At 36.7% G+C, this 13030-nt stretch overlaps 1 protein-coding gene across 4 annotated transcripts in view; it reads left to right on the plus strand.

The window, feature by feature from the left end:
* Nucleotides 1-13030, plus strand: part of Ctnna2 (catenin alpha 2) — a 1144480-nt gene that overhangs the window by 1063895 nt on the left and 67555 nt on the right. For all 4 annotated transcript variants that reach the window (XM_057766952.1, XM_057766959.1, XM_057766967.1 and 1 more), the window contains one exon: nt 6454-6605. In XM_057766952.1, coding sequence (XP_057622935.1) covers nt 6454-6605 — 152 coding nt within the window. The remainder of the gene's footprint in view (nt 1-6453; nt 6606-13030) is intronic.

A 13030-nucleotide genomic window follows, 5' to 3' on the forward strand; every position in this document is an offset into this window, starting at 1 on the left:
ACCAGAAAAGGAAGTCAATAGTATTCAGACATCAGATGCTTAGCTACATTAGCATTATTGGGGATCACCAGAAACTCTAAGGCCGAAGCAATGATTTGCTTACTTCCTCAGAAACACTGGGCCATCTGGCTGTGCTTCTTTATCCCTAGCATCCAGTTAACCTTGTTCTTTTCCCACATGGCTGTCAGCAGTCTCATTTGCACTGTAACACAGCTTGCCATTCCTGTAAACGGAATCACCCTGTGCTCTGAATCTTCACCTCAGGAGCCTCTTGGGGAAATTCATTTCCAAATCTTCACCCACGGTTTAGATCTCAATCGGCACTCAAATAGTATAACCTTGATTTTTATATGCAATATTAACTTCAATTTCATTCCTCTTAGAAGGTCATCATTTTGCAGCCCAGTATGCAACATGCATGCAAAAGTATAGTTATAATGTAAGTTCGCTTCTAACTTTGATCACCCTTTTAGGGTATAAGCTATTAAGAACAGTTCAGCATGCTGCTAAATAATTGCATAGTGGTGCAAAAACACCTATATTTTGAGTGCAATTCAGAAAGAAAAAAGCTTCTAATTATATAAACCTACATCAGCAACTCTGTTGATATATGAAGTGAGAATTACAAAGGCGGTGTTAAGCCTTGTCCTAATTAGGAAGAAGTGAGGCCTGTATCTGATTTTTTCCTATCTCAATATTTTGAGGAAAGGACATCTTTTAGACATTATCAGGATGTTGGAAGAATTCATAGTGAAACTGAGAACCTCAAGTCCAACCATCATGGGTTTTGTGATGTAACTGTTTTGTTATATATAATTTTACTATGTTAAAATTAAAACCTTTCTTTTTGTTTAAACAGAAAAGGGAAGGTGATGTGGGATTTTCCTCTGTATGCTGTGAATACTATTGATTAATAAAGAAATTGCTTTGAGCCTATAGCAGAACAGGGAAGAACAGAGCTAGGCAAGTATGGGGGTAGGAGTTGGGGGGGAGGATGCTAAAGTAAATGCTGGGAGAAAGAGGGCAGAGTCAGGGAGAAACCACATAGCCCTGCCAGAGACAGATGCTGGAACTTTACCTGGTAAGCCATAGCCTCGTGACGATACACAGATTAATGGAGATGGGCTAGTTTAAGATGTAAGAGTTAGCCAGAAATAGGCTTAAGCTATTGGTCAAGCAGTGATTTAATTAATACAGTTTCTGTGTGGTTATTTCAGGGCTGAGCAGCTGGGAACAAACAAGTGGCCTCCTAAAACAGTCTTGTTTCATTAAACCTTTGCCTTCCTGATTTAGGACTATAAGTAAAGCAAGAGGGAGACAAACCAGGAAGGAATAGCAGTGGAAAGAGCTGAGTTGTGTTGGGAAATGCATAGCACGTGGCCTGGCCCTGGGAATACACTTAGAACTGGAGCACAAAGGAAGCAGTTATTGCTCTCTCCCTGACCATTTGCATCTTGGTAAACTGATTTTCTCAAAAGCACCTATTTCTGCCTTCTTTGATGATACCACAACCAGCAACATGGTCATTCACTCCAGGGTTCTACCTGCAAAGTCTCACAGAGGGATTTCTTATGTTATGCTGGCCCAAGCCAAACAGCTTCCTAAGGAGTGTCCCTCATTTAAAGTAGTGCCTTTATAAGGCTACTTTATATGGATGTTTACAGAGAACACTATTCAGTGTTAGATAGCCAGTTCAGGAGCTCTTCCCTGGGGAAAACTGTTTCTCTCTCACTCTCAGCATTTCTTAGTTGCCTATAGTTCTTTGTGTAGGGTTGAGGATTTGAATTTTTTTCCTCTGTGCACTTTCACATGTTTGTTGTTCTGCTCAGTCCAAGTTTAGGTATCATGAGCTCCTTACAAGTTTAGTGAGACTTTATGAATGTAGACTCTGATGTTTTATGGTTTCACTTATGTATTTAGGAATAGATATGTGTGTGTGTGTGTGTGCGCGCGAGCGCTCGTGAGCATGCATAACAATTAATGAAAAGTGAAAAAGAGGCCATAAATTTGTAAGAGAGCAGGGATGGGTAGATGGAAGGGTTTTAAGTGAGGAAAGGGTAGTGAGAAATGATAAAATCTCAAAATATAAAAGAAATAATTTTTACAAAGTAGCTCTTTCACATTATCTTTTTCTCTGTCTTCCTTGGATCTGAAGTCTTACTATCACTTTATTTTCTTGCTTACATTATTTCTTAAGGATTACTTTGCACAAACCAAAAAGGGCACATGTTTTCCTGCTACTAAAAGACTTACAAAAAAGTATTTGTGAAGATAACAATGTATTCATGGAGGTTGGGCTCTAAGTGGTAGGCACTACCTAGCTTAATCATCTAGCCAATATTTAACATAGAAAGCTACACGATGGTTTATTCACAATTTCTCAGTGACTTCCTACTTTAATGCAATTGATCAGACTACTTTACATTGTGCTGTGGTTCATAAAATAGAATTCTATTTTTTTCAGAGCCTTATTCTACAAAGAAGTATATGACTTATAGAAAAACTCTTTTAGTTTTTTATATATTTTTTATTTTTAAACAATTTTTATTATACATACCAATCACAGTTAACTTTTAACTCCTTTAAAACCTAGTGCCATTGTCCTTGGCTTCTCATCAGCCTTCATTGTCCGCCATGCTCAGAGAGTCCAGTTTCAACCCATGCTTATTCAGACCCAGACCAGCTGGCCTTGGTGGGCTCACAATAAATCAGTTCCACTGTCATAGTGGGTGGGTGCATCCCTCGTGGTCCTGGTTTCCTTGCTCATGTTCTCCCTCCTTCTGCTCCTCATTTGGACCTTAAGAGCTCAGACCGTTGCTCCAAACTGAGACTCTGTCTCTACCTCGATCCATCGCCAGATGAAGGTTCTAAGGTGATAAGCAAGATATTCATCAGTATAGGATAGGGTCATTTCAGGTTCCCTCTCCTTAGTTGCCCAAGGTACCAGCTGGGGACATCTCCCTGGACACCTGCTAACCCCTCTAGAGTCAAGTTTCTTGCCAACCCTAAGATGGTTCTCTTAGTTAGGATATATACTTTGCTGCTCCCGTATCCTCCCTTCCTATATCCCAACCATCCTAATCCCCCGAGCTCCTCCCATCCTCCCCTTCTCATGTTTCTCATCCCATTTCCCCTTTGCCCCTTGCCACCTCACCCGCAAGTTCCCAGTTTTTGCCCTGCAATCTTGTCTACTTCCCCTCTCCAGGCGGATGACTATATGATTTTCTTTGGGTTCACTTTCTTATTTAGCTTCTCTAGGATCACAAATTATATGCTCAATGTCCTTTATTTATGGCTAGAAACCGATTATGAGCGAGTACATCCCATGTTCCTCTTTTTGGGTCTGGGATACCTCACTCAGGATAGTGTTTTCTATTTCCATCCATTTGCACGCAAAATTCGAGAAGTCATTGTTTTTTACCGCTGAGTAGTACTCTAATATGTATATATTCCACACTTTCTTCATCCATTCCTCCATTGAAGGGCATCTAGGTTGTTTCCAGGTTTTGGCTATTACAAACAATGCTGCTATGAACATAGTTGAATAGATACTTTAATACTTGAAATATAAAAAGATCCAAAAATTCAAGAGCAAAGGTTAATATACCAGATACAATTTCCTCCCCCTTTAAGGGAAACACTGTATTTAAGACAGTATATAGTCTTTCAGAGCGTGTATAACACACGGAAATACATGCATGCTTAAATGATGTGCTCTACTCCTATGTGCATGTTTCTATTATCTCACAAGTGATTATCTTGTTTAAGTTTGCATTGCCCACACAAGCTTTAACTTCAGGACTTTAATGCATCAGTTGTCTCTTAGTTTGCACGTCTGGGTCTGTTTATGCCACACAGATCCAGTACCCATGGACCTAGAGCAAGTGCCTCACAGTTGTTCTTCTTCACATCAGAATAAGTCTGGTTGTGTATATCAGAATAAGTCTGAGGCGTGACATACTAAAAAGAGCCTGTAAAAACAATTCTTTTCATTTTCAGTTATTGTATAAGTTCTTCTTCTAAACTCTTGACAGAGATCCAAAGAGATTGCTTATGACTCCAAGGTGAAGACTGATCAGCTTGCCTAGTCATCATCTCTACAGAAACTGATATTTTGTTATGCCCTAGCTCTTCACTTGGAAGTGAAGAGTCATTTACCATATTGCATGGTAGTGGTGGTCAAGAAGATGCATTGTTATTTTCAATCACAACTACAATAGATGTGTTTTCCCTGGCCACATTTTCATAGAATGATCGTGCTTCAAATTCCTTGTTGATTCTTATGTATATGAAATTATATTTTATTGCTATTTTAAGTTATTGATGTCAAACATGTGGCTGTATTTATCAGTCATATGGAATTATTTTCTGTGAATTTGCTGATCAGTTTTATGTCAATTTGTAGAATGTTTTTTACTTACATGTAACAGCTCTGATTCTTTATATCAGATATATGAGAGAGCAATGAACTTTTAAAATTACATACTATTTATTGTGTGTATGTCTGCACATGCATATGCTGCAACATTTATGTGGAGGTTATAGGCTAGCTTGCAAGAGTAACTTCTCTCCTTCTCCCATGTAGGTACTGGGAATTAAACTCAAGGCTCGCCAAGTCTGGCAGGAGGTGCCTTTTCCCACTAAGCAATCTTACCATCCTGAAAATGAGAGAAATTTTATATATCTAAGTACTACTGACAGCTGCATATAAATCTGTAAAGTCATCTAGAGCCACAAACATGCCAGTTTAAATATCAAATAAAGTGGAATTAGTATAACTCAGAACTTTCTGCCAAAGAAAAATAGTTATGATTTTATTTAAGTAAAACGCTCATTTCTAAATGTCAAATTCATACAAAATATTCTCATACTCAAAGAGGTCAATTCCAGTGATCTTCATTTTTCAGTCCCATAAAAAAGTTCATTCTCAACACAAAGGGATAACTGAAAGAACCCATAAAAGAAACCTGGGTTTTCAAAATAAAAGTTTTTAGAATTTTATGTTGAGTTGACATGGGATAGTTACACATTTTTATGGGGCATAGTATGATGTTCTGATACATATATGCATTTTTATTGACCAAATGTGTGTAATTAGAATGCTAATCACTTCAGATTCATTTCAGTCATGGCAAAAACTAAATGACCCCAGAATTCTTTCCATGCATTTGCAGCTCAGTGGTGATATGGAAAGCTCAGGTGATACGGGGAAGTAATCCTCATTATTCACATGGGAAAGAAAAATTGCCCAGTTCGAACCTTGATTTTCATAGTTATTGTTATAAGAATGCTTATGCCTCCCTTGACATCTACATTCCTTCCCCAAAAATCATTTGACTTTTTCTAGTACAAGTGAATGTTTCTAGGAATTATGTAGTTCGGGGTAGTCTGACCCTAAAGAGAAAATGAGCAGAATTCCCACACCAGGGATTAAAATGAATGTCACAATATTCAAGAGGGTTAAAATGGGAATAAAGATGAACAAGGCATGAAAACTAGAAATGGATGCAGACAAATTATGTTTCTGTTTTATTGTCCCTGTAAATAAAGTGAGTTGTGCTTTTGGCTTCCATCTGCCACAGGAGTGGGTTGCTATGAGATAACAGCTTAGAAAATTGAATTATGATTTTCAAGAGTCAAAAAATTAGCACCATTTTCTTTTCCCGAGTCTATAGAAATATTCCAGACAGTCTAGTGAACTTACTTTCCGCTGGTGTGTGTGTGTGTGTGTGTGTGTGTGTGCAAATTTGTTCTCATGAGAAAAGGCATCAGCTTTTAAGGAACTTAAACATGCATCTTTTCTCATACCAAGGTGATATTGATAAAAATAGGTAACCTATTGATCTTCTTTTCTACTTACAGGTCTTTCTGTTGAGTTAATCCCATTTTCCTTGTTCACTTAAATGGTCCTTCCATAACATTCCTCCTTCTACATCCATTTCTTAATTCCTGTATTTCCATCCAAATATCTGCTATACACTTTCTGTTTATAACTTCTTGTATTAATTAGATGTTTGTTGATGTTTTCTGAGGGCAGTTTAAGAGTGATAGTTTTGTGTGAATTATAACACTGAATACAACTATTATATAGACAAAAAGAAGGCTTCAAAATATTAAGAAAATTTGGGCAAATTTTCACGAGTGGGAACTAATAAAATTGAAACTCAGGTTATCATAAATGTGAAATTTATATGCATCTTCTATCTTGTACCATCTTGCATGGATGGCTGTCAGAAGTTTCTTTTTCTTTTTCTTTTTTTTTTTTTCCAAACCATCACCTTGCAAGAAGTAATAGTTTTCTTTCTTTTATTAAGGTAAGTGACACAAGAAAACTAAATCAGACCTTTTCAAAACTGGCCCAAAAGGCCTACAATTAACTTTGTCCAGGAACTGGAAAGATGGACAGCAAGAGAAAAGTTTTCTCATTTGCTGTCATTTCTTTTGTTCATCCAGTGATGCCACGCTTTGCTGAACAAGTTGAGGTTGCCATCGAAGCCCTTAGTGCCAACGTCCCTCAACCATTCGAGGAGAACGAGTTTATTGATGCCTCACGCCTGGTGTACGATGGTGTTCGGGACATCAGAAAGGCTGTGCTGATGATCAGGGTATGTGAAGCTTTTAGAGAGTCCCCAGGAAGTTTGATGTCTTCCTTGTTCTTAATTATTCAATGTAATCTGCAAAAATGTTTGATTTCTAGCATATTCTTATCATGTAGGCTTTTTGCATATAAATGGATGAGTGTGTCCCAACAAGCCCAGTTCAGTACTGAATGTTTTGATATATTCTAGTTCCTTCTGGCATGCATTTTTTTTCTATAAGTTTCATATAATTTGGTAGAATCCCTGCTACTTTCCACTTGTGCCTCTTGAAGATGCCATCTTCACACCTGGATCACTCGAGAGTCATGACTTGTTAAGGAGGGAAGTATTTTTACCTTAGTACTGTGAATATAGAAGCAACAAAATTAGAGTTTATTATGCATAAAGCAGGATAGTCTTGTATGACAGCTCCTCCCATCACCTACTTCATTGGTTTTCTTTTCCCAAGTTTTTATGTCAACCATGTGTGAGTTTTTACCATTATTGTCTAAGTAATAAACCATACAGCAAGCCTAGAAGGTACACATTAGAGTTGGCTTTAAACTTATGCTGTATCATTTGTAACTTGTTATATCCACCCAAAATATGAGTTAATCTATCTCTAAGACCCCTACCTTACTCCATATAATTTAGCTGCTGTATAATATTTCATTGTAAGTTTTATGTTAGTTTGTGACTTCTAAACTAACCAACCCCTTAATAAAATATATTGTTCAAGTAATGTCATTAGTAATGGAGCTTTTCCTTCCTTCAAATAAACAATATACATAGAAGAATAGTTTAGAAGAAATATGTATCAATTACAATTTGAGAGATGAGCTGCTGCAATACTTTCCCAAGGGCATACTGACCAATATAATCATGAGAACCATTTTTTTTATATTATTATTAAAAATTGAAAGCTATACTAATGAGTAAAACACAGCAAATGAGGTCCTGGACAGTAGCCTTCGTAGATCAGAGTACTTAGTGTGCTCATAGAGGATATGAGTTCAGTTCTCAGCACCTCTAATGGATAGGTCACAAATGCCTGATAATTCCGGTTTCACATGATGAGATTCCCTCTTAAGTCAGTATACACAAATGGTACATGCAGTTGAATAGGCACATGTCTATACTCATAAATAAAAACACCAATTTTATTTATTTTAGAAGTGGTAAATGAAATTAATTATAACATTTTCCTTACAAGATGTATCCCTGATATTACTATTTCAACATGCTGCACCAGGCTCGTTTAAAGCACATGATAGCTTTACAGAGCTAGTGGCTGAATTAGCCAGACTCCTTAAACACAAACTCCAGAGCTGGTTCTGGAACTGACTGATGAAATCAACTTTAAAAGACTATAACATTCAATAAAATTTCATCAGGTCATATTAATTATACTTAAACACATAGAGTTTAAGTTTGGACTTAGGGGACTTGAATTTCTTGTGCATTTAATTTACCCATTCTATAACTATGACACTTGACCATCTTTCAAGACTTGACTAACCATATTTCCTTTTATGACTATTACTTTCTTTAGGCTATAAATTTGGAAAACATGGCTGTCTTTTCCTGCCTTCATTGGATTCTCTTGTTTGACATACACTGAAAGAGGCAAAGACAGACAAAGGAAGGGAGTAAGAGAGGGAGGGAGAAAGAGATGGTGAGAGTATCTGTACCCAAACTCAGAAGACTGAAAGGTGATGGAGAAAAACGATAAGAGAATTAAAGTAGGGAGGGAAAGGATAGTGCGTTTTTAAAGACATGTTCCCATTCTTTGCTAACTTGTGAAATAAGGTAACAGACCGTGAGAGTTATGTTTGCCAAGTGTTCTGCAATAAAGCCTACTATAATCCTCAAGACACATTCCCTCTTTTGCCATTTTATCTGCTTTGTTAGCCTTCACATTTTTGTGACAACCATTTATCAGAAAGGCTGAGGAGGTTTATAGCCATCATTCATTTTTTTTCACTCACAAGCCATAAAAAATCTACAGTTTTAGATAAAATGCTATATCGTCATCACAGGGAGTGTCATTTCTCCCATCTCAACATTTTGAAAAAAATTGCTTAAAATTTAGGAAAAAAGATTATACACAGTGGATATAAATTGTTCTTTTTAAAGACTTTATCCAGTCAGTACACAAATGATTTTCTTTGTATTTAATAAATGTCAAGATCTCATTTTTAATCTAATTATTAAGTCTATATCACTTAGGAAATTCTATTGTACAAGGTTAGAAAAGAATGATTGGGGGGTGGGGTTGGTGCTTTTCCTGACATCTGACATGACTGTGTAACCTCCTCCCAAACTGCTGAATGTACTTCACAAAAGAAACCCATCTCTTTAAAGTCATTTAAAGGCGTGACAACTGTAGAAAGGACCATGAGTCAAATTCTCCATTAGCTTGCCTCTCAACAATCAATACATATTCAATGGTCATATTTTTGTTTATGAGCTCGAGGCTAGCTTCAGGCAGTCCTCAGATGTAGACAAAGTTTGTGTTCTCTGGGTTCCAATCTCACTTTCCAAGACCGCTTACCTGTTGTGGAAGAGGTCTTTCCCCTTAATTCATGAGCCAAGTTTTCATTTATTTTTTAACCAAATATATCCTCTGTGATGGGCAGATATGTAGATATTTTCTCATTATCTTCACAAGGCATGAGAAAAACAAATATGCAAACCAGGGTGACCATTGCACATCGATGTCCTCATCCACAGCAGGTATGTTTATGCATTCTCTCTGAATAATTAGTTCATTAGTGCTGAACCAGTGCTTTGGGGTGAAATACAAGGTTAGGGGTATATTTTTGTGAGTCTCTGGTCATATTTTCTTTAAATGATCGATATGTACTCCCTTTCCATATATGTGTTTGTTTAAAGACACTGTGCTACACATATATTATTGAGACTGAAACTCATAGACACCAACACAGACTCATACTGGAACACAGTTTATCCGATGTGGGTGTTTTCTCAGACTACATGATTGAGGAATATTAAATTCATCACTACCTTTGCCAAGTTTGGCAAGCTTTCAACACTGCTTTTGATTGCTTTTTTAAACAGAGAAATCATTAGCAAAAATCACATAAAATGTGGCACTAAATACACCACGGAAAGGACAATTGTTCAAAGTTGAGTGTTCAAAACCGAGACAGAGCCCTGTTACATTTGAATTTAGCTGGAGATAAGCACTTTAGTGTCTTGGAATAACACAGATTACTGACTTTGTTGATAGTATTACAAATAAGATTTGGTGAAGAGATAGATTCACAAATGTGGAATCTGCAGGTAATGAGCATCAAGCACACACTTAAAATTCTTTTGCTAATATACATGAGTAGTAGAAAAAGAGATTTCCTGAGTAAATTGGGAGCATGGGGACCTTGGGAGAGGGTTGAAGGGGAGGGAAGAGGCAGGGAGGGGAGCAGAGAAAAATGTAGAGCTCAATAAAAATCAATAAAAAAGATACTTTTCTTTACTCTTGGAAATTAAGATGAGTAAAAACATAAAAATTTACTATTGGGAATTAAGTATAATGGTTAGGTAGTATCTTGGCCTTGAGACAGCTACATTAGATAAAAGAGTAGTTTTCTTCTATAATATCTCTACACAAAATATTTTTAATCATTCTTTCTTTGATTATTTATGTATGGGGATTTCAAAGGCAGAGCAAGGAAATAGTAGGGCCTGGGATAGTGGTTTGATAAAAATCTGTAGTTCACTATAGCTCTCCTGTGTTATGTATCAAAGTGCTTTGGAGCATTGTTAGATATTTAAAATTCTTGGAAGTAATATGGAATTTTGGCTTATATAAGAAAGAGAAGTTGGGGTGCTTCACAATTTAACCATTAGGTTGACCCACGTGTGCTGATGCCGTGGTGTATTTGTGAAGCTAAGTATGTAGTTATCCATATGATAAAATGCCATCTTCAGAATCAGTATGATCCATATCAAACCTCATATTTATATATGTATTGTGATGTTACTTAGGTCACACAGATGGGTTAGTTGGGGTAAATGGCGTAATCATAAAGACTGCTAGAGATTTTCTTTTATTTAATTGCTGTTCAGACTAATCACACCATGAAAGCATTGAGACCATGAGGATGCTATGAAGCAGTGAAGTACAGAATTTGTAGTTTAAATGTAATTTGTGGTCATCAGCTAATTATTTTCTCTGCAAATGAAGAAAACATTACAGCTGAAGTCAAGGACTTTCATAGACCTTGTACTTGGCAAGTCCATTCAAGATTTTCTTTGTATCAGCCTGCTCATTTGAGGTTTCTTCCAGTTGGTTAATAATGTGGAATTTGCTAAAGAAGTTAACAATATTAAAATTTCAGTAGTAAAATATTTCTCCTAAAAATCAAATGAAAGGTAGAAAGCTACTTATATATCTTGTTTTACTTTATTTCTCTTAATCACTGTCCTATGTAGATCCTAGTGTTGCTTCCCTAACACCATCAATGAGAAGTAATTTTTATGCTCCTTTTAATGTGAGATGTGATATCCCATACTGTTAGATCCACCCCAGTACATAGGTAAACAAAGACAAAATTTTCTTTCTTACATTTAGAGGGAATAAACAAATAAATTCAATGCCAATATTACTATGTTACTAATGTTACTATGGAAGTAACAGAGGCAGGGTAAGGGAGAAAGAGCTCAAGGAGAGCACAGGTTTTATGGAGAGAAGTTGAGAATAAGTCAGAACACAACTAAACAGAGCCTGCTTTCTGCAAAGGGACGATTTTTTAGTTGGTCAAGATGAGATGAGAGCCATTGCAGGGTTCTGGATATGGACTTGATATGCTATATCTCAGATCTGAATGAGACCCCTCTGACAATGCTGGTGGGAATAGAGTATGGAATGATGGAACACAAGAATGCCAAGGCTCAGGGGAAAGAACACTTTGGAGGTGTTCCTGATAATGCACAGTTAATTAGTCCAAACTTAAAAGGTGTTTTTTTTATATTGACTTTAGATCTCTATTGAGAAGGTATTTCTTGTTGTTACCCAAAATATCAAGTTAGCCTGAAAATTTCACTTTCTTCTTTCAATGAAACTCTCATAGGCATTTGAAACTTTTTAAAAATGATACTTAATATACTTTCCTCATATGCCCAAGTGAAATAATTCTAAACTCATTAGTCCCTCATTTTGCTCCAGTAGATACACATTTGACTTCTATTGTAAAAGCTATGATCAGGACTAAGCACCAGAGCCGGGAAGCTGACATCTGGTGTGTCCCTGGGAAATGTACAGTACATTCTGTAGCCTCTGTAATAGGCACATGTTACTTAGAGGCTTAGAAAACAGCTTTGGGGAAACAACCGCTCAGAAGCATTTTACAGAAAAGATGCCTGCTCACATCCAAAAGATAGACCATAGTAGACCCAGGAAACTACCTCTATGCCCAAGGTGGTGTTTTGGTTCTAGTTAAAAGTCCTCCCTCAAATAACAGGGTGTGTAATCAAGGCTTGACCCCGTAAAGTCTTGATTTTAAAGGTGCATCTAATAATAGCCCTCTTAATCCTTTAAAACTACTTCCAGATCATGTATAGTTTACCATGTCTTCTTTAGCTTGTGGAGGCCCTTGCATAACAGAAAAATAGGAGTCAGCAGACTGTGCATGCACAGAACTATTTACAACGGCAGCCTGTATGTGTTTGATTTTGGTTCAGATACATAAAGTCATTTTGCACTCATCCATTTGCCTGTGTGGTTTCTGATCATTAAAATCATGGGTTCTTCAACTTGTTTCTCCCTTCTGCCAGTTGCTAATGGGCACACCTCAGAAATTTTGCTTGAAGGCTACTCTAGTTTCATTTATGTTCCTGTGATAAAATATTCCGACAAGAGGCAACTTAGGGGAGAAAAGGGTTAAGTGGCTTAAATTCGATGTTATGGTCCATGAGTGAAGGGACGTCAATGCAGGACCTTAAACGGCTAGTCACATCTGAAGTCATTAAAAGAGAGAAATAAATGCATATAGATTAGTTTACTTTCCTGTTCTGTGCTTTATCTTGCATTAGAATGTTCAGAATTTTTTACTTGGGTGATGGTGCCACCTACCCTGAGATGGATCTTTCTGTATCAATTAATGAAGACAATCTCAAACCTAATATAGATTATTTCTCATTCAGACCTTCTTACCACATGATTCTATGTTATTTCAAGTTGACAATTAAAGGCAACTATCACAAAGACTCTGAGACATTTCATACATCTACAAAATAGGGTTCAAATTTGTTGAGATGTCTAAATTAAATCCTGAGTTGACTGCTTGTCCCATATTGTGGAAAATGATGATAGCTGCTATTATTATTAGTAGGTGTCACATTTTATTAAACATACTAATTATCACTATCAGTTATGCATTTTATAGTTTGTTTAGGTGTCCTATGAGGGCAGTAGGAATGATGACAATGAT

Source organism: Chionomys nivalis, chromosome 1 (genome assembly GCF_950005125.1).
Source record: "Chionomys nivalis chromosome 1, mChiNiv1.1, whole genome shotgun sequence".
In the NCBI taxonomy this organism is placed as follows: domain Eukaryota; kingdom Metazoa; phylum Chordata; class Mammalia; order Rodentia; family Cricetidae; genus Chionomys; species Chionomys nivalis.